General features: G+C 34.7%; 1 protein-coding gene across 1 annotated transcript in view; it reads right to left on the reverse strand.

Moving 5' to 3' along the window:
* Window positions 1-25,892, reverse strand: part of CSMD1 (CUB and Sushi multiple domains 1) — a 510,216-nt gene that overhangs the window by 172,156 nt on the left and 312,168 nt on the right. Inside the window, exons 18-19 of the mRNA XM_039322597.1 lie at window positions 15,794-15,963; window positions 9,805-9,961 (exon numbers count right to left, since the gene is read on the reverse strand). Of these exons, the coding sequence (XP_039178531.1) occupies window positions 9,805-9,961; window positions 15,794-15,963 (327 nt within the window). The remainder of the gene's footprint in view (window positions 1-9,804; window positions 9,962-15,793; window positions 15,964-25,892) is intronic.

Raw genomic sequence — 25,892 nt, forward strand, 5'->3', positions numbered from 1 at the left:
TCATGCTTGGTTATAAGATTCTGATGCATACCTTAGATGAAACAAAATGAAGAGTAGGTGTATCATTCTACATTCCAGTGTCTGTAGTTTTCCTGGCTTCCCACACTTCAATTAAATTCTAAGAAAATATATAATGAGGGAACTCATCTCATGGGGATTCTTTAGATAAGGGATCATGGATAGCCAGGCAGACTACAGGGTTATAGAGAGATGTGTAGCAATAAATAAAATAAAATAAAATAAATAAAACATATGTAAACATTACTACCTACTATCGTTTTTCATCAAGATGTGAAGCTCATGCATGTAGGAATACTCGTTTTAAATTTAGTACAAGTACATCAAATCTATATTATGTGTTTGTTTGTATGTATGTATATGTATTTGCATATATACATACATTCATGTACATATACATACATACATGAGTGTATTGGAGATAGGACATCTTGGTCCAATGGTTAAGGTACGAGGCTAGAAACCAGGAAACCGAGAGTTCTAGTCCTGTCTTAGGCATGAAAGCCGACTGGATGACTTTGGGGCTAGTCACTCACCCTCAGCAGGATTCTTATGGGGAAAATATGAAAAGGAAAGAGTATCAGGTATGTTTGCCACCTTGAATTATTTCTAAAAATAATGAAGGCAGGTTAAAAAAGCAGATAAAAAAGATCTGATAAGAAAGAATAAAAATGAGGTTTTGTTATCATCTTAGCATGTAAGGAGACAAATTTAATGATGTGACATCTAGTTCTATCCCAGAGACCTTTTCCTTTCAAATAAATGTAATTCCCGGTTTAGATTTCATTATTCTATGGTTGGGAAGCACTTCCAATGTTATTTTTGTTCAGTAGTACTTTCTTCTAATCAGTGGTGGGATTCAGCCGGTTCGCACCACTTCGGCAGAACCCGTAGCTATTTTTTTGTTGCCCAGGCCCAGAATGGACTTCCAGAAGCGACATCTACACAGAGAACCAGTTGTTCACATATTTGAATCCCACCACTGCTTCTAATCCACGGGTGTAGAAAAATATACATAGAAAATACAAATACTAAAGATCTCATCTCCTATCAAGTGTTTACCAATGCTGTCTGAAGTAACTCATTTGTAGAAAGGATATCAATAAGTCTCTCTTCAGGTATGTCTGTGCCTGTCTTTGTGTCCGTGTGTTATAAAAAAGTAACATCTTTGGATAATGTGGAAGGGATCCATGGAGGTGTTTCTCAAAGAACTGTGAAGTTCTGTTTTGCATAGTGCTGCAGTCAAAGGGGATAATTACCAAACCTCAAAGATGGGGGCAGATTAAAAATATCAGCAGTAGTTCCCCCGGCACAAAATTGTTTTCTATGATTTCAGTTTATTCCCCTCTTTTTCATGAAGCTCAGAAGCCCTAGTTCAAATGTCTTCAAAATTCCAAATGAACTATCAATGTACAATGGGCTCTAGGTGGTAGAATGGAAAAAGAAAAAAAAAATAGCTATTTGTGTTTTCTTTTTCTCATGAAATGTGTGCAGGAAATTCTACAACTTTATGGTCTCTCTGGGAGGACTTAAAGCGGATAGGATATTCAGGTATCACCTGGCAAACCTCGAGAAAGGGCTTATTTTAGAAGGAATATTCTGCCATTAAGAAACTGGTACTGGTTTTTCCCTCCTGCCATCTTTTTTGTTTTATGAGAAAATGAGAAAAGGGATAGACCAGGGACTATGCCAAAAAGAGCAATTAATTTGCTAGAATCAGAATTAAAACAACCCCATTAAAAAAACCCACATTCTTAAAACAGGGAATTTTTTTCCCAATCTTGTGCAGAAGGCATAAGAAAAGATAATGTTTTAATGAATAGGAAGTGCTGTTTTGTGAAAGGTTAGAAGTGTTTTTTTTCTTATTATTTTTGAAGCATCCACAGCCATGATATGTATGTTTTTGCTATATTTTACTCACTTTGTCCAATGAAGGCTTTTGCCAAAACCTATACATTTTAAAATTTAAATTTAAAATGATTTAAATATTTTTTTTAAAAAAAATAATATACCATTTCACAGAATCTGCAATAACGATGGAGCATCATCCATACTTCAGTATTTTTTGAATATGTAGCTAGTTGCCTTTTCTTTGTATTATACATTTCATCTATTAGGATTTATTACAAGGTTAAATATGATTTTGCCGACTTCCCATTTAAGGGTAAATTTACCCATATATGAGTTTTCATATATTCAGGCAGTTCTAAATTTTCATTTAGTAACAACGTTAACTTTTCTGCACCACATCAGAAATTTTTAAAACTCAGTGGTGGTAGGAAAGAGAAAAAGGATTCAAAGAAGTTTCATTGCAGCACAGCAGAGTTACTCTTCTAAAATAGTTAAAAGCACTGCAGCACCTAAGGATCATTTTATATTCTTATTTGGACTGTAGCCAAATATAACTTCTGAAACTAAATGAGTATTTCTGAATATGTGATCTGTGATTTAAATTACTGCAGTCTAAACTTGCTAGTGAATCTCAGCAACAGATATCAATCACACAGACATAAACACAATATGAATCTGCTTGCTGATGTAGATACTTAGATAGGAACATAATTCAGATCCATATAAAATCCAATGATAAATTAGAAGGAATGCTAACGTATGCTACTAGGTATGCTACTAACAAGATCACACTTTTTTGTGATAAATGCTGAACACATTCCAATATATAGACAGTGATATACTGCAGGCCAAAAGTGTTCTATTTAACAGCATGTCAAATTTGTTAAGAGAAAAATATGATCACTTAGCACACCTATGTTTAAAAGATTTAATATAAATCAATTGCTCAGGAAGCTAAAAATTGCAGTCATAGACTTGCATACCTTCGCAATTTTGCTCTGCCACTGAAAAGGAATAATAATAAAAATGAGGGATTTATTTTTCAAAAAACATATGGCTCTTAACAAGATAGTTAGACAGTCACCTTGTTCAGAGGTATATGTATAGAGGACTGTATCTTAAATTCCAAAATGTTAACCACCTTAAATTATTGCAATCATGGTTGGCCAAATTTTCTGCATTCTGTCTCCCCACTTTGAAACTTCCAATAAAATAAAATATAGGAGTAGCAAATCAGATACAGCATCCTTGTGTGTGTGGTGGATGTTGAGGTGGCAGACATGAGACAAATGATAACACACGTGTGACCTCATCACACAAATGCTGCAAGATATGTACTTCTGAAAGATGTTGCATCACAAGAACAAAAAGTATTATTTGTATTGCATGTACTATATGTCATCATTTAGGTGTTATCTGCAGTTGGCTGCAGATGCTGCTGAAACTGAGGACAATATGCATAATTTAAAGATAGCTCACAATGCTATGAATGTGATATCAGTTCTCTTTACATTCACATCTCATCCTAGGATTCCAAAAAACTAAATGCTGTTTTGTTGCCTTGGTTGTTTTTTATTTCTATCCTAGTCACTGGTATTAGTATCTTCTGCTCTTCTGGTTAGGAAAGCTTCTTGTAGAAATGTCTGTGGTAAGAACAAATTGTGCCATGTGAGGAGGAAGAGAAAGAGGAGGAGGAGAAGCTCAATTACCTTTTGAGCTCTTTGAAAGGTCCAGATATGGCACCTGATTGACTTTCTCTCTATTAACTACCAAAGCCCCCACTTCTTTTTATCCTTGACCTCTTAAGAATGCAGCCACAAATTATTTCAGTACAGTTCTTAGTCAAATAAATTTGTATTCTCTTTCTAAAGTGTTCATTAGTACAAAGGTATTATCAAGCTGTTTCATTCCAACAAAGCCAACTTATGGCAGGGGAAAGAGAAATGACCTCAAAAAAACCCTTTGATTTTCAAGGAACAGCAAATACTCAATTAAGGCTTAGGATATGGATGCCTACAATCCAAGTAATCATCCTCCTGGAGGAAGATAAATTAATGCCCAACATGGCACAAATTGGATGAACAAGGGCACTTGACAACCAACAAGACACTTTCAAAATCTAACTTTCCAAGTCTGGGAGAAGCATTTTTCAAAGCCATACATAATTTCTTACCATCCACATTGTTGCAAGGCAGATATTCCAACATTCTATAACTGAGTGCACCTGCCCACATGGTGACAAGGTCTAGTCCATTTATCATATATTGTTATACTGTAAATTCTGCAAAATATTAGGTCTCTTTATATTCTGCCTCTAATATGTAAATTTCCAGGAAGCCAATAACTTCAATGGGAAAGTTCTTCTATAAGATTCAAAATATTTCCTTACCTGTTTAGTAGTCAAATTCTATGCTGCCATAGTGAAGGAATGTCATAACTGATCACAAGAATTACCTCTTTTGCTTTATTAATCACTTCAGGTTTACGTGTTTGTTCTTGCTTTAGGTGACATGTATTTTTACTTGATAATATTATTTCAAACATATACTTGCACAGTTATTAACATATCATTACAATAACTTATGTTACACTTTTATTATAGATATGTTTTGTTTTGTTGGTCTTTTACCTCACCCATTTGATTTTACACTATTTTAAATGTTATTGTTCCTTGACCAAATAAACATTTTTTTAAAAAATCCTAATCCTGAAATTATATTTTTTTGAAATTATATTCTGTCTTCTTCAGGAATCTGAGGTCTCTGCTTTATAATTATGTTTTTATATATGAGGCAGTGGTCATTAATTCATAATAAAATCCTGTAGGAATGAAAGTAGCCATGGTAACTGAAGCTGTTTCTCCTTTTATATAAAATACTAACTTTAAACTTTCATTTCTCCTATTACTGTAATACTTTTTTTCTAACCCTTATCTGGTCATGATCATAATCATGAAATTTAGTATATTTCCAAGTTATTATTTTAACATGATCCTTAACATCCTTTCCATTCTTATATGATAAACCTCCCACTAAGAAATGCCTAATTATTTATTTGTAAAATATATAATGGATGCCCATTTTACCTCAAGGTAACTCTTGTTGGTACACAGTTATGAACAGTGGTCTAATGAGTCCTTCTGTTCTAAAAAAAATGGTAAGATAACATCTGCACCATTTCTACATTATTTTCATAGTGTACAATATCTTCTATAATGCAATATCTTGTATTGTAAAAAGTACAATATTGTTTCCTAGGCATGAAAAACCAAAGGTACAAATACAAATTAGGTGAAACCTGGTTCAAAAACCATAACTGTGAGAGGGATCTTGGAGTGCTAGTAGACAATCACTTAAATATGAGCCAGCAATATGCAGCAGCAGCCAAAAAAGCTAATACAATTCTTGGTTATATAAATAGAGACATAGAATCAAAATCACATGAAGTATTAGTACCACTTTATAAATCCTTAGTAAGACCATACCTGGAATACCTCATCCAATTTTGGTCACATTATAAAAAAGATGTTGAGACTTTGGAAAAAATGCAAACAAGAGAAAGTAAGATGATTAAAGGCCTGGAAACTAAACATATGAAGAACAGTTGCAGGAATTGGATATGGATAGTCTAGAGCAGGGGCGTCAAACTGCTGGCCTGCAGGCCGAATGCATAATGGCAAAACTGTGCCACCTGATTGCCGGCAATGTAAAAAAAGTCACGATACATATGACACGTCACATGATGTTGCAAGTTTGATACTCCTGGTCTAGAGAAAAGAAAGATTGGGGTGACAAGATAGCAGTATGTGTGTGTGCCTGTTGTGTGCTTATATGCATTAATAACAATGGGTGTTATGGAACATGCACAATTTTTATATTTTTCTCTATTTTCAAAGATTAAAAAATAAACAATTTAAGATAGAATGAGGCAAACTCCATAAACATGGTGACACCAAGTTTTACATGTTTTCCTTGTGGTATTTTTTGTAATTTTATAATGTCAGTGTTAATACTTAGGGATACTTTGTTTACTTCTTAGTTATCATAAGTTAATCACCAGCACTCCAGAATGATTTAGCACTTCCATACTATGGGGGGGGGGAATAAAAATTGTAAATAAACATACTGTAAGTGTTAAAAAGAGAGGGAAACCCACCACATTTGCTTATTACTCTCATAAATAGAGAAATATGACATATATTGTGAGCTAGTTAAGCTATTCTGATAATAAAGGGGAAAGTAATTTTTAGTAGTCACAGAAAATCCAAATTCAGGACAATACTACTACGTTCCAGGATGCAGTAATATATCAAGGAACACCACAATGTATAGTTTAAATTAGAAACTCATTGAAAGTATTGGGCTTAATAGATCATTGCATTGTTTTTACTTCCATATGGTTCTCTAAAATTTCTCTATTTTGTTTGTGGATGTTCATATTTACATACTACATAAAATTACGTATTGACAAAGATGCTCAACTGATGAACTTAAACCAGGAATCCAGAAAACTGAACTAACCACACAACAAGATTAATAGAAAAATAAATAGACCCAAATTGATTCCCAGGGAGCAACTATTAGCAGAGAAACTGCAGAATCAGAATAGAACCCAGCTAGTTGTCACTTGTAGCTCACAGCTCAAAGACTTGATTAATAAGGTTCAGCCATATGACACTCAATGGAGAAGAGCCTAATGCTGGGAAAGATTGAGGGCAATTTAAGAAGGGGACGACAGAGAATGAGGTGGCTGGATAGAGTCACTGAAGTAGTAGGTGTGAGCTTAAATGGACTCCAGAAGATGGTAGAGGACAGGAAGGCCTGGAGGAACGTTGTCCTTGGGGTCGTAATGGGTCGGACATGACTTCGCAACTAACAACAGCAAATATGACACTTCACTTTTTCAGACACTGAAGGAAGGACCATACTTCCACCTACCTTGCAGCATACTATAGATGCTGGATAACAATATTATTTTTTCAAAAATTTTGCATCCTGAAAACCTTTTGATGTTTATGATAGACTCCTTCAAACTGAACACAAATATAATTTCAGAATGCCTGTATCACGTGGAAATCTTGAGAAATATGAAATAAGATTTCAATGACTGTTATGTATTTAGTTGCATAATATTTCCAACATGATGTATACATTCAAAAGAGCTAAAAGTATTTTCCTGCTGATTTTCATTTATATTCAGTGTCCAATGCATCTCACTGCAGTGTCCAACAATAATCAGCCAGCATAAATGGATTCTAGTTGCCCTGATTCTATTTTTCCATTGTGACATTATTCTGATAAAAACTTTCAACATGTTCATCACTGACTGCACCTAGATTTTCAGAAAGGAGGTCCAAGTGTGAATGCAGAAAATAAATTTTCAGTGACATGTTGTACTTCGTGATTTTGTATGCTGTCAACCAGCTGAATGTAGTTTGGTGCTCTGTAGTTGCCAAGAAAATTCTCAGTGATATCCTTGAATGCTTTCCAGGAGATCTTCTCTGGCCCCACTAACAGATCTTCAAACTGCTTGTCATTGATGATATATCTGATCTGTGGACCAACAAAAATGCCTTCCTTAATCTTGTCATCAGTTATTTTTGAAAATATTTGTCTTAAATAATGAAAACTTTCATCTTCTTTGTTCATCACTTTCACAAAATGTTTCATCAGCCCAAGTTTTATGTGAAGCGTAGGCAAAAATAACTTAGTCCGGTCAAACAAGTGGTTCATGTACCACATTTTTCTGTCCAGGAACCAAATTCTTTTAGAGTGGCCATTTCTTTTGAATGTAATGTGACTCGAGTGAATGGTTGTCCCATTCGAATAAGTAACAAAAGTACTTGGTATATCCAAACTTCAATCCGAGAAGCAGAACCACTACTTTTAGATCTCCACAGATGTTGCAGTTGTATTTGATATACTGGATATGCTTCAACAACAGTTCCATTATTTCATACGTGCAGCATAGCCATAGGGCTTACATTATCATTGTGTAAAAACAGAAGATTTCTATAAACAGTACATGATAGGTTAAATTACAGGTTATTTTTGTGATTAGTAGCTAAAAATATGTAAGATATAGTCAAAAGTGTTCAGGAAGCAAAATCTTTGTTGTCCTGTGTAAGCACTCAACATTTGTATAAGCAGAAAAAAAAAAAAAAACAGTAGGACAATGATGCCAACTTTAGAACCAGACCTTATTTAGAAAATATTGAAGATTCTGAATCCTAACTAACTTAAAAGAAGGACTTCTTAGCACACACACACACACACACACACACACACACACACACACTACAGTTGTATCGGAACAAAAGTTAATGAGTTAAATAGAGGATAGTTTTTTAGTAAAAATATTATCAGTAAACTTTAGTTTTCACACTTCCTTTACCTGTATGACTAACAAAACCAAGAATTCTGGGTTTGGAACTTTAAGAAAAAGAAAAACTAAAAACAAACCTATAAAGTAGATCTGCTTTGGAAACATGCTATTTTTTTAAAAAAACAAAATGCTCCCAATTGTATCTCACATAACAGAAGAAAAATACCATATTTTCCGGCATATAAGACGACTTTCTAAAGCATGCAAATCGGCTCCGAAGTCGGGGGTCGTCTTATATGCCAGAAATTACGGTAGTTTCCAGCATATAAGATGACTTTCTAGGCATGCAAATCAGCTCCGAAGTCGGGGTCATCTTATACGCCGAGTCGTCTAATATGCCGGAAAATATGGTATTAACTTTATTAGAACAAATAATTGTTTTGAAGAAAGAGAGCACTTTTTTGGTGAGAACAGCATAGTGAAAAGAATTAATGCCAATATCCTTCAATCTTGATTACATGTCTGAGCTGAGTGTCTACTACTGCTATTTTTTAAAATGAAAAAAAAAAACAACAACAACACATTGCATGTGTCTAGAGAGACAGATTCAAAATAGCAGAGTTGAGGGATAAGTCATTCCTTCAAAAACTAATTAATAACAGACAATTTAGACTTATTGTAGTTGTTAATGATTATGATGATTTTTGTTTATGTGTGTGTATGTGTCTGCATTCTCATTGTACCACATGATACCTTATTATTTGTTAGGTTAAAAAGCAGAGGAGGAAAAGGAAGACACATTCCAATGAGACTCAAAGCTTTCTAAGAGAGCTAATCCATCTAATGGTTTTCCAGTTGCCTCATCTACACTATGCTGAACTGTTTGGAAGAAGATAGAATAAAAACATATGAAATTATAAAATGAAAATGACAAGTGCCTTTAAAAAAAAATAAAAGTGACAAGTTGGTACTTTGAACAAATTTTCTCATAACTTTTCTCCTGATGGTAGAAGGAAATCTACCATCAGGAGCATTGCAAAAATACAAATATTTATTTTAACAGAACAGTTAATATTATATATTTAATTGTGTAAAAGCTACCCATACATTACAAATCTACAGTAATTATTGCATGTAACAAAGGTTGATAACACTATCTTATTTTTTAGATTTATATCCCAATTTTATATATGCAACTCAAGGTAGTGAACATATCTAATACTTCTTCCTCCTTTATTCTCCCCACAACAACCCTGTGAGATGATTTGAGCTGAGAGAGAGTGACTGACTCAAAGTCACCAACTGGCTTTGAGGCCTAACGTAAGCTTAGAATGCACCGTTTCCATCAAGTTAACCACTGCACCAAACTGGCTTTCTCTTTTCTATTTACACTGACTGTTATTTTCACAAAATAATGTACTGATATTGGAAATTACGTTTAAGCATTTTCTTTAAGATTCTCTCTTTTCTAGTATTGAAAGGAATTAAGAAGCAATCTCATAAACACAATAGGTATTAATAATAGTTCTTAGGATTTTGTGTTAAGCATTGTTCATAGCTTTTTTGTAACTCTATTTCTCCCCCTTTCCCTCTCAAGTTAATGCCACTTACTTGTATATGTGAGATGAAAACCTTGGTCTGTATCTGATCCATTACTGTTAAATTCTATCCATAAATGATTAGATGTGCTATTAAGAATGAGTTCTAGCAATTCCATTTTTGTAAAAGTTCCCAACAAACGTGATGAACTGTCTTTTCCATCATACACCTATAAAATAAAATACAATACAGTTTAACACTTTAAAAAAACTTATTTTAAAGCTTCATGTTCATGTACAATTAACTAAAAATCATCAACATTTCCAAACAAAACATAAGAAAAGAGAACAATCCTTTTAATTGCTTGCCATATACTGGCTATGCAGTTCATTTACATGATAACATACTACTTCCCATCCAGCCATTTTTTAAATAAAACAAGTTTGTATTTATGGCTTAGTTCCTTGACATTTATCAACTCCATCTCGTTCTGTCTTCAGAATCCATTTGGAGTTTTTGTTTCAAAAGTTTGAAAGTGCTTCATGGCATTTCTGTGAAGATGCTTTTTCTAAGCACATTGATGTGTGTGTGTGTGGGGGGGGGGAATAACATACACTAGTCTGATCACTGCTAAATGAATTAAAAACAGGATTGAAGCAGCAACCCTGGCAAAAAGCACCAAATTTATTTTTAGTACTAGATTGAGAAACTTGAATTTATTTTTAATATTCTTAATTCATGATGTGCTTTTATAATGGCTAAAGTCACATAAAAGGAATGAAGACCTGAACATCTGCACAGTTATAGGGGGGATCTAAACTCCCAAACTAAGAACCATACTGACCTAAATGTTTCAATCATGTGCACATTTCCAAGATCATTACTTGAAATGGCCAATTTCTCTGTGCACTGATTAAACATTTTTAAATACTTCTTAATTTCAGTTGCAAGAACATGAAATAGAAAAGTACTGAATGATATAACTAAATCTATCTATAGTTCCATTTTGATCTTCATTGGACAATTGAAGCTGGTTTATATTATTAGCAGGATGGAAAGACACTTTGGATATGTTTGTACAATTTGATATCTTTATTATCATCCAAATTTTGAACTAAATTTTATGCCTTCCTTTGGAGGAAAGGGTCTAGAGTCTAAATCCTATTACTGCAAAAGTCCACACACCCAAATCCAGAGAGTAAGAGAGAGACAGAAAATAATATATACATGAACTACTTTTGAAGTTATTCTTTGAAAAATTAGTCCATAAATAGGAACAATGTTAAAATAGCTTTATGCAGCTGAATAAAAACAAATTATCACACACTATTAAAATAGCATTAGGAATGAATGAAGTATAGCATGATGTTTCTCCTCATAATTTATTCATATTATGTTTAATAAATTTCCTTCCAGCTATACATTTATTTGAGGTAGGTCCCAATGAGCCACGTCTACCTTTAGATATCTGTGTATTGTTTTGTTGTGTAGTCTGTTTCATTTTTTATACTTATATTCATATATAATTTCTGTGCCATTTCCTCATTATTCTGAACAGAAATTGTTCAAAATTTGCATTTAGCAATCTTTTAAAATGTTCTTTAAAAAAGAAACATTTAAAAAAAAGAAAAGTGAAAACTGAAACATTCAGACCATGTGAAAGTTAATGTGTATTTTACTTATACCTCTAATTTAGGAGACTGGATGCTACAAAATATAAACAACGATTGCAGGAATCAGGTATGTCCAGTTTAATTAAAAGAAGCACAAGGGGGTGACAGGACAGCAGTGTTCCAATATTTCAGGGGCTGCCACCAAGAAAAATGAATTAACTTATTCTCCAAAATGCCTGAAGGCAGGACAAGAAGCAACGGATGAAAACTAATCAAGTAGAGAAGCAACCTAGAACTAAGAAGAAATTTCCTGACAGAATAATTAATCAGTGGGATGACTTGTGTCCAGAAGTTGTGGGTTCTCCAACACTGGAGGTTTTTAAAAAGAGATTGGAGAACCATTTGTCTGAAATGGTTTATATTTAATAAAACATACAAGATAAGTCTAAAACAATAAAAACACCCCAAATTTCTGAAGTTACCAGAACAAACAAATGCTATCAGCTCCATATTGTTAAAATATAATTAAATTATAATTAACCTAACTTTACCTATCACACACTGTATTTCAAATGAAAATCAGAGAATTAGACATCAGCCAATACTAGTAGGAAAACATCTACCACCAAAGGCTACGCAGAACAATTTAATTGATAACATTTTCTGGTATGCCAATACACTGTGGCTAGTATGATGTTTGGAACAATTTTGGAACCATTATAGAAAACAGTGCCAGAATTCTTGCTTTGCCTCATAAATATATGAGATTCTCAAGAACTTTTCCTGCAGTGAATGTACTGGACAAGTTCTAAACAGATAACTCGGTGGTTCTGTAGGTACTTTAGTGGCAAGCCATAAAGGTGCATTATATCCACTCCTCATTTAGTGGACAAGTTTCATTCCAATAACCAGTGATGGGATTCAAATACCTGAACAACTGGTTCTCTTATTGGATGCAGGCCTGGGCCTCCGAGGCCTAGAACGGACTTCCGGAATTGGCATCCATGCACTCCGGTGAGCCGTTCTAGGCCTGGGAGGCTTCCTCCCGGCCTCCGAGGCCTAGAACGGACTTCCAGAAGTGGCATCCATGCACTTCCGGTGGGCTGTTCTAGGCCTGGGAGGCTTCCTCCAGACCTCCGAGGCCTAGACTGGACTTCCGGAAGCAGTGTGCATTCAGCCGGTTCTCCGAACTCAGCAAAATTTAGCTAGCGGTTCTGCCGAACCGGTGCAAACCAGCTGGATCCCACCACTGCCAATAACCATTTCCAAGTGAAATGGTCACTAAGTGAAAGAGGGAGAGGAGGGGAGAGAGAAAGAGAGAGAGAGACCTCAAAGATCACTGGTTGCTGCCATCTTATTCAGATAAAGTTTTGTTGTTTCCCTATACCAGTATTACTGTCACTGATTGTTGCAGATACATTAAATTTGTAAATGAATGATGATTGGAAAATGGATTTAGTACCATCATATTTGCAAATGGTTGCAAACCAAGGTAATTGCTAAATGTGGAGAGAGTGTATAGAATTACAACAGATACTTTGATTTGCACTTTGAAACCTATTGGCAGCCAGCACAGTGTGATATGCTCTTGGTAATTAACACGTACTGGACCAAGGCTGCAACATTTTGTACCAGTTGCAGCTTCCAGGTGGTTTCCATTGCAGTAGTAGTAGTATGAGGACAAAACTTGGAATTACTCTTATCCTCAAATGTTAGAGCTACAACTAGCATACCGGCTAATGCACCCTTGATGATGGCTTTCTCCTTTACACCCCTGAATGCATATTCAAGTTCCAGTCTAGAGTTAGTCCAGGAGGTATAAATTTAATTATTAAAAGTATTTCTCTGCTCAATTCACCCCCCCAGAAAAAAAGATTTTAGACATCTTCAAAAGGTTAGGAAATAACAATTTAAAACATCACACAAATGGCCATGTCAGTTGGGCATGATAAAACACACTAAAACACTCTATCTTGTGTGTCAGATACTATTAATATTTAAAGCTTGGTTGGGAACAGTTTCAATACCATAATGGTCTTATGCTAATCTATGACTGTAATAAAGATGGTCAAGTCCAGCTGAGTCAGAGAGACTAACTCATCAACAAGGATAGCAAAGGAGAGGTAATTGATAGTGGACCAAAACAGACAGATCTCAGATAGAACTGAAAATCTGTTAGAATGTTATATGAAAAATATATAAAAACAAAGAATATTAGAGAGCTATAAAATGTTTAAAAAATAGGAGTTAGGTGGAATGGATAAACTTATGGGAGTAGTTCTAAAATATCAGAATATAAATGAATCAGTAAAAAAGAAAAAAAACGCGTAAGCTCAAGAAATCTGCAAGAAAGCTAGACCATTAGGAAGGGATAAAATCCACCATGGAAATCAGTGCAAGAAGTTTTGAATTAAGCCTTTCTATAATCCCAGTTATTAAAGTGATTTCACAGTTTCTTTTTTTGCTTTCCACTTTAAGGGGATTAGAGCTTATAGAAATGAAGGAAAGAAGGCCAGTCTTCAAAGATATCAGTGCAAATATTTTCAAGCTACACATACCCTTCAGGTTCCGATGCAGTTAGGACCAGAATATACAGTATGTTACTAAGGCATGTCTTAAATGGGATACCACATGGCTGCATCTCTTAATGACAGAAATTTGAGAAGTCTTAGTTGTTGTTGTGATCCAGAGATCATATGAGTTGCTAAGAAAGAAACCTATGCAACTGGAGTTCTAGGACAGCAGGCTGCCGGGCAAGAGCTATGGACAGGCCAGAGGTATGTTGTAAGGGTTCAAGAGCAGGCACTAATGTGTGCAGGCGGGCCAGCTATGCCACTACAGAGCATAGGATAGCAGGATTCCATGGGAGAAAAAGTGGTGGGAATGACTTGTGACCTTCCCTGCTGGCTTCCCCGTTGACTTTGCTTGTGGGAAAGTGGCAGGGAAAATTGCAAATAGTGATAATGTAACTATGATTCGCTGCAACATTGTAAAATCACAAGCTTGGCACCTGAAAACCCGGATTGTGATAATATAACTATGGTACACTGATGGCTGCATTTTTGCAGACCAGTTGTAAATTCTCATTATTCAATGCTGTCATTAATTTGAAAAGTTGCTGGGCAAATGGACATAACCCGAGGATTATCTGTACATGTTATTTTCATTTTAACAATGTTTCTATAATTTTCCCAGTAATCTTTTGATTGAGTTTCTCCAGTTCTACCATTTTTCAGTCTCCAGTAACTCTGCCTAATATATTAAAATACATATACAGTATATGTGCATTTCTCAACGGAGTAAAATATAGGCAAGGGGAAGGTGCTGCTTATAAGGATAAAAGACAGGGAGAGACATATTATTTACAATTACAAAAATTAACACTTGATTATAAGTAATAGTTGGGGTGGGGCAAATATATTAGAGAGGAGAATAAATAATTGAAGGAGGATCAAATAAGAGTGAAAATGAGAAAAATGACCTTGTATAAAACTGATCACATGACAACAAATCTGTATCTCTTTTTCTCACACAGATGCAGACCTGCAGCGATTCCTGAAATCCCATTCCTCTCCAGACTTTTCTAAATTTAGGTTTCCTGTCTTGACCCTAAATTTAAGCTGTCTCAGTCAACAACATGGATTTTTAATTTAGGCAAGAGGAGAAAAATATTGTATGACAGATGATGGAAAGTCAATAAATTTCTGTTTCTCAAATATAACAAGAAAGTCAGGCCAGAATAAGATTTACCCAGTTGGCTTGGGGCTACTAAGTCTCAGGAGTCTTGCTGTTGCAACAAAATGAGAGAAGGAAATACCTTGAGTATTTAACTATTTAATGTTTGCTTTTTCTATATTGGAATTTGAACAGTGTGTATATTGCATTGTACAGAATGACTTTAAAGTGCTTGCCCAGTTTTTTCACTTTGAAGCAAGTTATAAATATTGTAAATAAATAAATAAATAAAATAAAGCAAATATCAAATGTCAGTAGGACAAGGACTGAGAAGCTAGATTGTACAGTTATTTAAATTACTCTTTACATTTATTTTTTTTAACCTGGTACTCTCCAGATATATTGGGATAGTATATCTGAAGAGCATCAGATGTTCAAACTTTGGAGAAAGTTTGTCATATGTACTGTGCAATCCAAACATGGATACACTGAAGGTTAGAACGAGGCAAAGTCACAAATCAAACAAGTTAAAGTTAACTTGGATTTACAATAACAAATGTCTTAACATTTTCTTTCTTTAAGCCAAAGGATATTCAAGTGGGATTCCACAGATCACCAATTCAAGATTGACCCCAAAACTCAGATTGGACATTACAGAAGAAAACAATTCAAAGAAGCTTGATTTCAAGTACTAAAGCTCAGAAAATATGCTGAAATAGATTAGATGGGTTTTATTATTGGTGTATATGTGAATGTGTGATTCAAACATTTACCTTAACAGTATCACCATCATGAAGTTTAAAGGTTCTGGCTCTTAAGTGGATGCCTTTCCCAGGTTCAGTTTCAATTTTATAGATGCATTCATGGTTGTTGTCATAGTTAGATGGAAAATTTGGTGATAGCAATGTTCCTTCATTCCCAGATACACTTGCTCCACATTCAGCTAAATAAAACAGACATATTTATAAATAAAAAGAGATTAATTATCTGTTTCAAAGGTTTTTTATAAAAAAAACTTGAATATTTTCAAAATTATAAAATATCTTTTCTATATGTAAGAAAAGTATAAGTAAGTTAAGTATAAAATGCTATTTGCTAGTACTTTGCTTAGAACAAAATTATTTTTTACTATTTGACATACCCAACACCACTTTCTTATTAACAAGTTCCTATATTTAGACCAAAATTAATTGAATGTTTATATCTGGATAGTTTTTCCCTGTTATTTCTTTTCTTTTCCAACTGCATTTTGTTTCACTACGCTGTTTAAAGCAATGATATTAAGGAAATGTACACATAAAAGTAATATTAATGAATATTAATATTAATATATTAATGAATAATATTAATACAGGTAGTCCTTGACTTACAACCACAACTGAGCCCAAAATTTCTGTTGCTAAGCAAGACATTTGTTAAGTTAATTTTGCCTGATTTTATGACCTTTCTTGCCACAGTTGTTAACTGAATCACTGCAGTTAAGTCAGTAACACAATTGTTAAATGAATCTGGCTTCCCCATTGATTTTCCTTGTCAGAAGTTCTCAAAAGTTGATCACATGACCCCAGGACACTCATGATAAATATGTGTCAGTTGTCAAGCACCTGAATTTTGTTCATGTGACCATGGGGATGATGCAACGGTCCTAAGTGTGAAAAACAGTCATAGGTCACTTTTTTCATTGCTGTTGTAATTTTGAACAGGCACTAAATGAAGTGTTGTAAATTGAGGATTATGTATAATTGTTTCTCAGATTTCAAGAATAAGAAAACAAAGAGTGAAATATGATTTCCTTCTATTCAGTTTCCCAAAAATAGTGTAGAAAAAAAGCCGTTTAGATTCCCAAGAACAGTCTTTAAAGTACCGTATATTAGACATATATTATTATTAACTTACATTATTACAATATAACTTGAATAAGTTGAAGTGATTTAACTCAACTAATTATTAGCCATAACTAGGTAGCTTCAAAATGAATTCTTAGTTTGGCAGGGCCTCAACTCAGTTGGTAACAACTGCTTTTTCAACTGTAAAATAAATACTGTAAATAACATGTTCTTCTTCATTGGAATTGTGGGGTATGGATTTGTTTATATACATCTTACAGCTTATGTTTGCTTATAATAAGTCACTAAGCCAATAAAGTACAATACAATGAAAAAAATTATCATTTAGCAGTACAATAGCTTAAATGAGTGAATAAGAAATAATTTGCAATATACTAGTATCAATATGGTAAATGAACTAACATTAATTCTCAAAGGCCCTTCAGAAAAGCCATATCTTGGTAGCTTTTTGGAAGACTTAACATCATCCAGACCTCCAGGAAACATAATTCTATAAAATGGGGGCACCACAGGGAAACAGATTAAAGTTTGATTTAATGATGTATTGTTCCTATATACAAGCAAAATCAATACTTAATTTGAAGTAATGATACTTTTTAAATTTATTTTATGTCTGGACATACAATACAACAGGATATATTTCTGTTTGAAGAAACAATCTTATTTTCCGCAAATCTGATTTAATTTGGAGCAAATTTAGGAAATGAGAAAATAAGGTTTCTATATTGGAGTTAATAAAATTATTCATAAAGTTATTTATTTGTTTGTTTGTACCCCACCTTAATTATTTTTACAAATACCTCAAGGCAGCAAACATATCCAATATACCTTCCTTCTCCTATTTTTCCCACAACAGTAAGCCTGTGAGATGGGTTGGGTTAAGAGAGAATGGCTGGCCCCAGGTCACCCAGTTGGCTTTCATGACTAAGGTATGATTTGAACTCACTCTCTCTCCTGCTTTCTAGTCTGGTCCCTGAACCATTAGATCAAACTGGCTCTCAGTATCAAAATTATTATGCAATTTCAATTCCAAACATATGAAGGACTGAGAATGTATGGCAATAACGTAACTAATTACACAATTTTAATGAAATGTGGAATGAATTTATAATTTGCACAGTCCATATTCTGGACAGTCCCCAAATTAAGGCTCGTTCCATGCAGTGGTGAGATTCAAATATGTGAACAACCAGTTCTCTGTGTGGATGCTGCTTCCGGAAGTCCATTCTGGGCCTGGGCAACAAAAAATTAGCTACCGGTTCGGCCAAAGTGGTGCGAACTGGTTGAATCCCACCACTGGTTCCATGTTGCCTTCTGTAATTTCAAACTTATTAAGTTTGACTAATTCAGTAAGTTTGGTTACTCTGCTATTTACCAGGGAAGTATATCTAGTGGGACCAAGAAAAAGGGTCTTCTCTATGGCGGTTCCCTCCCTACGGAATATCAATCCCCTGGAAATAAGACTGGTACCACCTTAATATTTTTTCCAGAAGGCTATAAAGACATCATTCTGTCAGCGGGCCCAGCAACCTCAGGTTGACACAGACCTGATCAAGTGGCTGGTTTGATTGGTTTGTTCTGCCACAGGGGATAATGGGCTTATAGGCTTTTGTACTATGGATTTTTATTTTGTAAGCCATACAGAATCACTGCATGTGAATGGGGCAACAACGTAAATTTGTTTCATAACTAAATAATAAGTCTCTTTCATTGATAAATTCCAAAGATTCTTTTTTAGACAGAAACCGTTAAAATAAGGATTGATAAAAGATACAATAAGTATCTGGCATATGGATAATTAAAAGATTGACATGGTATGTACAGGAATTATTTTATTATTCTTTCATTTCATCATGCATGTTTAGATAAGAGGTTACCAGTTCATACTTAGTTCCTGTAATCTTATTAACTCTAAAAACATGACAGAAAAAAGCAACATGTGTTAATATCATATTTGGTAAAATTAACCTCAGAAATATGTTCTGACATTTTATACATTTTCATTTTTAGCACTGTGATTAATTTTGGTTTGGCTAGTCTAAAGAAAAGAAGAAATAGGGGTGGCATGATAGCAGTATTCCAGCATTTCAGGGGCTGCCACAAAGAAGAGGGGGTTGAATTATTCTCCAAAGCACCAGAGGGCAGGACAAGAAAAAGTGGTTGGAAACTGATTAAAGAGAGAAGCAAACTGGAATTAAGGAGAAACTTCCTAATAGTGAGGACAATTAACCATGGAACAGCTTGCCTTCAGAAGTTGTGGGCTCTCCATCACTGGAAGTTTTTAAGAAGAGACTGGACAGTCACTTGTCTGACATGATATAGGTTCTATTCTATTCTATTCTATTCTATTCTATTCTATTCTAGTCTAGTCTAGTCTAGTCTAGTCTAGTCTAGTCCAGTCCAGTCCAGTCCAGTCCAGTCCAGTCCAGTCTAGTCTAGTCTAACAAATTAAAAACTTTTGAAAGTACTAAGGAATTTATTTTGTAACCCTGAAAAACATGCTAATATTTCATAAAAGTAAAATTATTATTTATAATATATTTTATTAAATAAAATTTTAAGATAAAAGCAATTGAAATATTACAAATGTTACAAAGAAAATAAGGCAGAATAGTAAGTAAGCAAAGAGAAGATAGAAAGAAAAGATTATAAAGAGGCATTTTTGGACAGCAGTTTTAAATGGATTTATATTATCCTTCCTATAAGGTTACATCATAATTTCCTACTTCCATAAGCTACTTTTTTTAATCTTCAAGCCCATAAATCACAATTTCATTTTTTTCTTTTTTCTTTATCAAAAAGTCTATAAAGGGTTTCTAGTTACTAATAAATGTACCTACTGATCTTTCTCTAATCAAACAAGTTAATGTTGTCATCTCTGCTGGTTCGTCATCAACCAATCTTCCAATGTGGATATTTCAGAGTCTTTCCATTTTTGTGCATATAATACTGTAGTCTCACAGCAGTAATCATATTTAAACATTATCTTCCATGGTTCTTTTCATGAAAGTAAAATTAAATGCAAAGCTATGTACATCCAAAAGGATAAAATCACCATTATGTTTAGAAGTATTCCATTGAAACCGTAGAGGAGTACATGCTAACATATTTTTTTAAAAAATCCAATGACCTTAATTTTTTTTAAAGGACAGCAAGATAACACTGAGTTAGGATGAAAGGAGATATTCTTCATTGTTATTTGGCAGAATAGGCTATGCTTTTGAATCTTTTAGTTAAAAAGAGAAGGTATGTTTAAAATCGTATATCAACTGAGGGCTCTATGGTGGATTAATTGGTGTGTGGCACAAAAGAATTGTATTAGAATTAATTATTGCTTAGTAATGCAACTTCCTTCAAAGTCTCTTCATGGCTCATTCCTTCTTTTCAAGGACTTGATTACTCTGATTATCCATATTCAAGCCCTTGATTTCTAAATTAATTGAGGAACAGAAATTTGAAGTTTTCTTAGGTTCTAGTTTGACAATGAGCAGGCTTCACTTGTGAAACAACCATTAAAATGACTTATGCATGCACACATTTGTATAAGCCCACCATTATAATAATTTATTCAAAGGAGATCAAACAAAGCTGGGAGGAACAATAGATATGCCAACATCTAAGATACCTTAGAAGGTATTCCCTACTTACAAGAATTTCTAGTACTAGAAGATGAAATCAGATCAGTACTCTGGTAATTACCAAGCTGGAAGGCTACAGGAACTGATGGAATACCCACAGTAAGATGGATGATTAGGGACAAGGGCAATATAAAAAAGTAAAATCAGAGGCTGGGAAATTTAACTCCTGCTGACTTAAAGCAATCTCTGAATAGATGTTGATAATTGGCCAAATAGGAGAGAAAAGGTTTATGAAGCTAACATAGGCTTGTCAAACTCGCAACGTCACGTGACGTGTTGCAACGTATCGCAATTTTTTTTCCATTGCTGGTAATGGGGTGGGTGCGGTTTCAACATGACAAATCTGGCCCGCGGACCAGCAGTTTGACATCCCTGAGCTAACAGTTCTTGTTAATTAACTGATCAGAGTCCAAAATAGGTATGCAAAACCATACTTAACCCAGCACTCACATCCTCTTATTAAGGGTTAATATACACTGTCCTTCTCAAAGTAAGCTAATCTGATGGTTTGATGTTTCCATTTCAGCTCAACAGCCTCATTCAGATAAAAAATGCAAATCATGGGGTTCAGTGGTACATCTGCTATGGCCAGTTTTACCCCATATCTTCCCAGACCCAACTTTTCACTTTTTTCCAGCTATTGCCTCTCTTTGCTTACTGCCACTGCCACTGCCCTTTCTACCTCTTCTATCTATTTCCACTTCTTCAGTAGGTTGTTTAGATGTCTCTCCTCCTATTTATTTTAGTTTTTATTTATTTGTATCCCACCTTTTATTTTTTCCCTTTTCTTTTCTCTACCCGCTCAGTTTTCCTATCTACACAGTGCCCTTTCCCCTTTCATATTTACACTGACATGTCTATTTTCCCCCACTTCTTATGTAATGTTGGTTTTACATCTTCCGTTATTGCTTTGCAAGTTTTCCCTTCCCCCAGCTCATAACCCAAGAGTACCTCAACCATCATTGTCTCCCAGCCATTCCACCCCAACTTCCAATTGTACTTGGAGTAATAATCTCCAAGGGAGATGGATGTGATTTTTTTTCCCCAAAAATATACTCCTACATAAAGGGTGTAAGGGTTGAAGGGATGGAGTTTATGTATAGATGGAATAATGAAGTCAGCCTTAGGATCCAAACAGCCTTTCCATCTGAGGTATAGATTCTGAGGTAACCTGAGGCACAGAGTGACTTTTTTCCACAAGAGGCCATTGGGAAAGCAGGAGACAACTGAAGGGGAAATCCTCACCCTGCCCTGGGTTTGACTACTACATGCAGAAAGGGAAACCAAATACACAGCTTTTGGAAGTAGCTTTGCCAAGCTGAGGAAGGCAAGTGTTAGAAGGTTACCAGTCAACACAAGGACTGAAAGAAAATTCAACTTCATTAAAGTTGCCAAAAGAAGATAAGCTTCCACACAGCCTATACAAACTGAAAAAGAGATAGAAATATCAAAAACTGTAACACAATTCTAGCTACTGCCGCACAACTCTGTTTCCAACCTTGCCTGAGGTCATCCTTTCCTCATCTAAGGCTGCAGCCAACTCTCAAAAAATCCCTCTCCAAACAGTCTTCCCACCTAAACTGTGACAGAACTCCTTTCTTTCCTTTGATTGGCTTTCAGGAATTAGGTGACTCCCTCTCAGCTTGTACTCCATCAGAGAGTGGCTTGCTCTTTAAAGGGCCAGCTGCTCCTCATTATCTGGGCATTAGCATATGTATCTGTGAATGTTTAGGAGTATGTGTATGAATGCGCATTCATTGGCACACATATAAATAAGTTTAAGTGTGTGTCTTGTGTGTACTTAATTGTGGTGCTGTCTTTTTACTTTTGTTTTTAAATCTTTGTTAGTTTTTTAGAATTATTTTTACCCTGCCTTTATTATTTATATAAGTAAATCGAGGCAGCAAACATACTTAATCCTCCTCCTTCCTCCTACTTTCCCCCACTGCAACAACTCTAAGCTTTCATGGCTAACGCAGAACTAGAACTCACCATCTCTTGGTGAGCATCATAAGCACTAGACCAGGGGTAGGCAACCTTGGCTCTTTTATGACTCGTGGACTTAAACTCCCAGAATTCATGAGCCAGCTATTCTGGCTCAGGAATTCTGGGAGTTGAAGTCCACAAGTCATAAAAGAGCCAAGGTTGCCTACCCCTACACTAGACAAAATACATAACCTTGTCTACATGATGGGACTGTAATGCTTCTCAAAAATAATAATCATAATAATGCTGGTTTATAGTGAAACTTAACAGACAGACATAAGAAAAGGGAGGGTTGAAAGCTCACTTAATTTTTAACAGCTGTTTATCAGAAAAGATTTCTTTTACCCACAGAAGTAAAAGTGAAAATCAAAAGGGACATTTACCATCTCCCAGATTGTAAATTACAATTCTGTTCATACGCAAGTCCTTTCAGTATGCTTCAAATAATTTGTGGAAAAATGAATATAGGATTATTGAAGGGAAGCTAGAAATGAAATGGAAGGGAAATTACACATAAAGAATCAAGAAACAAAAGATGACTCTATTGATAGTTTATCATATAAAGAGCAACTCAGCCTTGGTCGTCTGAAGATATATCTGAGAAATGTTTCAAATTATCAAAAAACCCCTCTCTCTTAGTAATAGCAATAGTGCTTAGACTTATATTCTGCTTCATAGTACTTTACAGCCCTCTCTACGCGGTTTACGGAGTCAGCCTACTGCCCCCAACAATCTGGGTCCTCATTTTACTGACCTCAGAAGGATAAAAGACTGAGTTAGCCTTGAGCTGGTCAGAATTGAACTGCTGGCAGTCAGCACAATTAGCCTGCTAGAAATTCCTCTTAAAGTTTCTGTAGTTACTCAAGACTACCATTGAAGATATCTTACTCAAGACTGAGTAGCTGTTTCTTGATCCTACACAACCATGCGAGGTATGACAGGCTACATGGTTAACAGTTCAAAAAATAGAGATGCAGAACCATATATGTAGTTTTCTTGGTATTGATAGTTAACTCAATCCAATTCCCTGGAATTAAATCTAGTAGGAAATGCTAAATCTGCTTGCTAGTGATCATTGTTATTTATTACTTATCACAAAATAAATATATTTGCTTATGTAATAACTGTAATATCTGATAAAGCAGTTGATAATTAATTCTATTGAATTATTAACTTTTATAAGGCCCATGTTTCCTCCCTCTGCCATCTTCTTGGAACAATGGCTTTAGATAGAAAAATAGTTTTCTACCTAATCCAACATTTTCCCAGATTTTGCCAGCAGAGAAAGGGAAATATGAATAATAGTACTTCATAAAATATGGAGTTTATCAACAGTATTGGCTGATCTAGGCGCAGATGCCGTTTGTCATTATTTACTGTAATAATTGAACAGTTTGTATTGCATTACCTATGTCTATGCATACAGAAAAAATAATTCACTCCTTTTACATGGCTTTTAATTTGTGAGATGATAACAACGGTAGTTAAAGAATGACAAGTTTAAAGAGCTTGTCAGCTGCATTTCTATAAAGATAGAGAAGATAGTGAAAATATTTTCCCCTAAAGTGTAATAAAATTCCAAAAGCCTGTTTATGAAATATTTCCTTTCATTTAAAATGGCTTTTATAGGAAAACACTTTCCTACACAGGTAGTCCTTGACTTACAACCACAACTGAGCTCAAAATTTGTTAAGTGAATTTTCTGCATTGTACAACCTTTCTTGCCACAGTTGTTAAGTGAATCACTGCAGCTGTTAAGTCAGTAATATGAATGTTAAGTTAATCTGGCTTCCCCACTGACTTTGTTTGTCAGAAGACTGCAAAAGGGGATCACATGACCACAGGGACACTGGAACCATCATAAATATGAATCAGTTGCTAAACATCTGAATTTTCTTCATGTGACTGTGGGGATGCTGCAATGGTTGTAAGTTGAAAATGGTCATAAGTCACTTTTTTCAGTGCTGTTGTAACTTTGAACATTCACTCAAAGAACTGTTGTAAATCAAGGACTACCTGTAATGTTACTTGTTAGCTATGAAATCTGCTGGGCCACAAGACTTCCTCACCTGTCTCTTTTCCCAATATTATTTTTGTTTAGACTATTTTAACTGAATTATCATTCAAGATAAATTCAGGTTAGTCTACAGGCTTTTTGTATGGCAAAGTCATTCCAATACACTATCAGAATGAATGGAGAACATAATTATGTATCAAAAAACTGCACAACTACCATCTCGCCTTTGACATTAATAATTGCATAATTTGCAGGAGGGTCATTAGATTGTACTTCCAGTTAGATATTTCATATTGTCCCTTCAAGGTAGAGTAGACCAGGAAACAGACTCTTCAATAATAATTTGATTTCTAATTAATTTATATAGGCTTTAGTTACAGAATCTTGAAAACCTGACTGCATTTTCCCTTCCCTCCCTCTTATACTTCGGGGAGTCCAGGGTGAGCCAGTTTGAGGTTTGTTCTAATGTTTTCTTCATTCCCTGGGCTTAAAACATGTTTTTGAAATTGTTGCTGAATAGTACCCTAAAATCATCTCTATGGCTCTCGGTGTTCTATTTGGAATGCAAAGCAAATCTAAGTTTGTAGAGAACTGAACTGTTTAACTGAAATCAATTGATTTCACCTCATAACATTTTTATTTCTCTTTTTTAAATGCTACAAAAAAAATTCCAGATAATTGATGTAGTTTGTTTTGATAATGTCAGTCACTTATGGAAGAAGGGAAAAGCTCAAATACAATTTTCTTCAGGCATATCGCCACTTACCTCTTAAGCCAATCCTGTATATTACTCATATTACCTTGACTCTTGATTAGGTTAAGAAAATCCTGTCTCTAGTCCTAGCTTTTTTTTAAAAAAAAAATCCTTCTTATTGCCCTATTTCTAATATCTCTTAATGCTGCCCTTGCCATGAGCATTATAACAGCACAATAATTATAGCTCTTGCCTTATAAATACAGGTTGCTTGCATGACCCTTCAGAAATATTATTTTCATCAATTATTTTCCTTTTTCTGAGTTTTCTATTTTACCTGTGCTTGGAAGAAAGATGATGAGGAGGAAAAGCCCATTTCCCCCTTTATCCATCATCTGAGGTAGAAAATTTCACCCTCAACTCCCAAATAACATATGAGCTTTTGGAAACCGGAGGTGAAACCCTTTCACCTCTGGTGACGGAAAAATGATAAAATGGTACACTGAGTCATTAAAAAAATATAAAAAGACAAAGAAATAGAATATTAGGGAAATATAGTAATTAAAAAGTTTCTGGCAAGTTTCACACTAAAACTTTTCTTTTGCAAGATTAGATTTATAATGATTGTTCTATTATGCCACCTATGGAATAAGTCTAAAAAGATTGATAGGCTATAGTATGCATTGATTC

The sequence above is a fragment of the Crotalus tigris genome, unplaced genomic scaffold (genome assembly GCF_016545835.1).
Source record: "Crotalus tigris isolate CLP2741 ecotype Arizona unplaced genomic scaffold, ASM1654583v1 scf7180000024117.2648584, whole genome shotgun sequence".
NCBI lineage: Eukaryota > Metazoa > Chordata > Lepidosauria > Squamata > Viperidae > Crotalus > Crotalus tigris.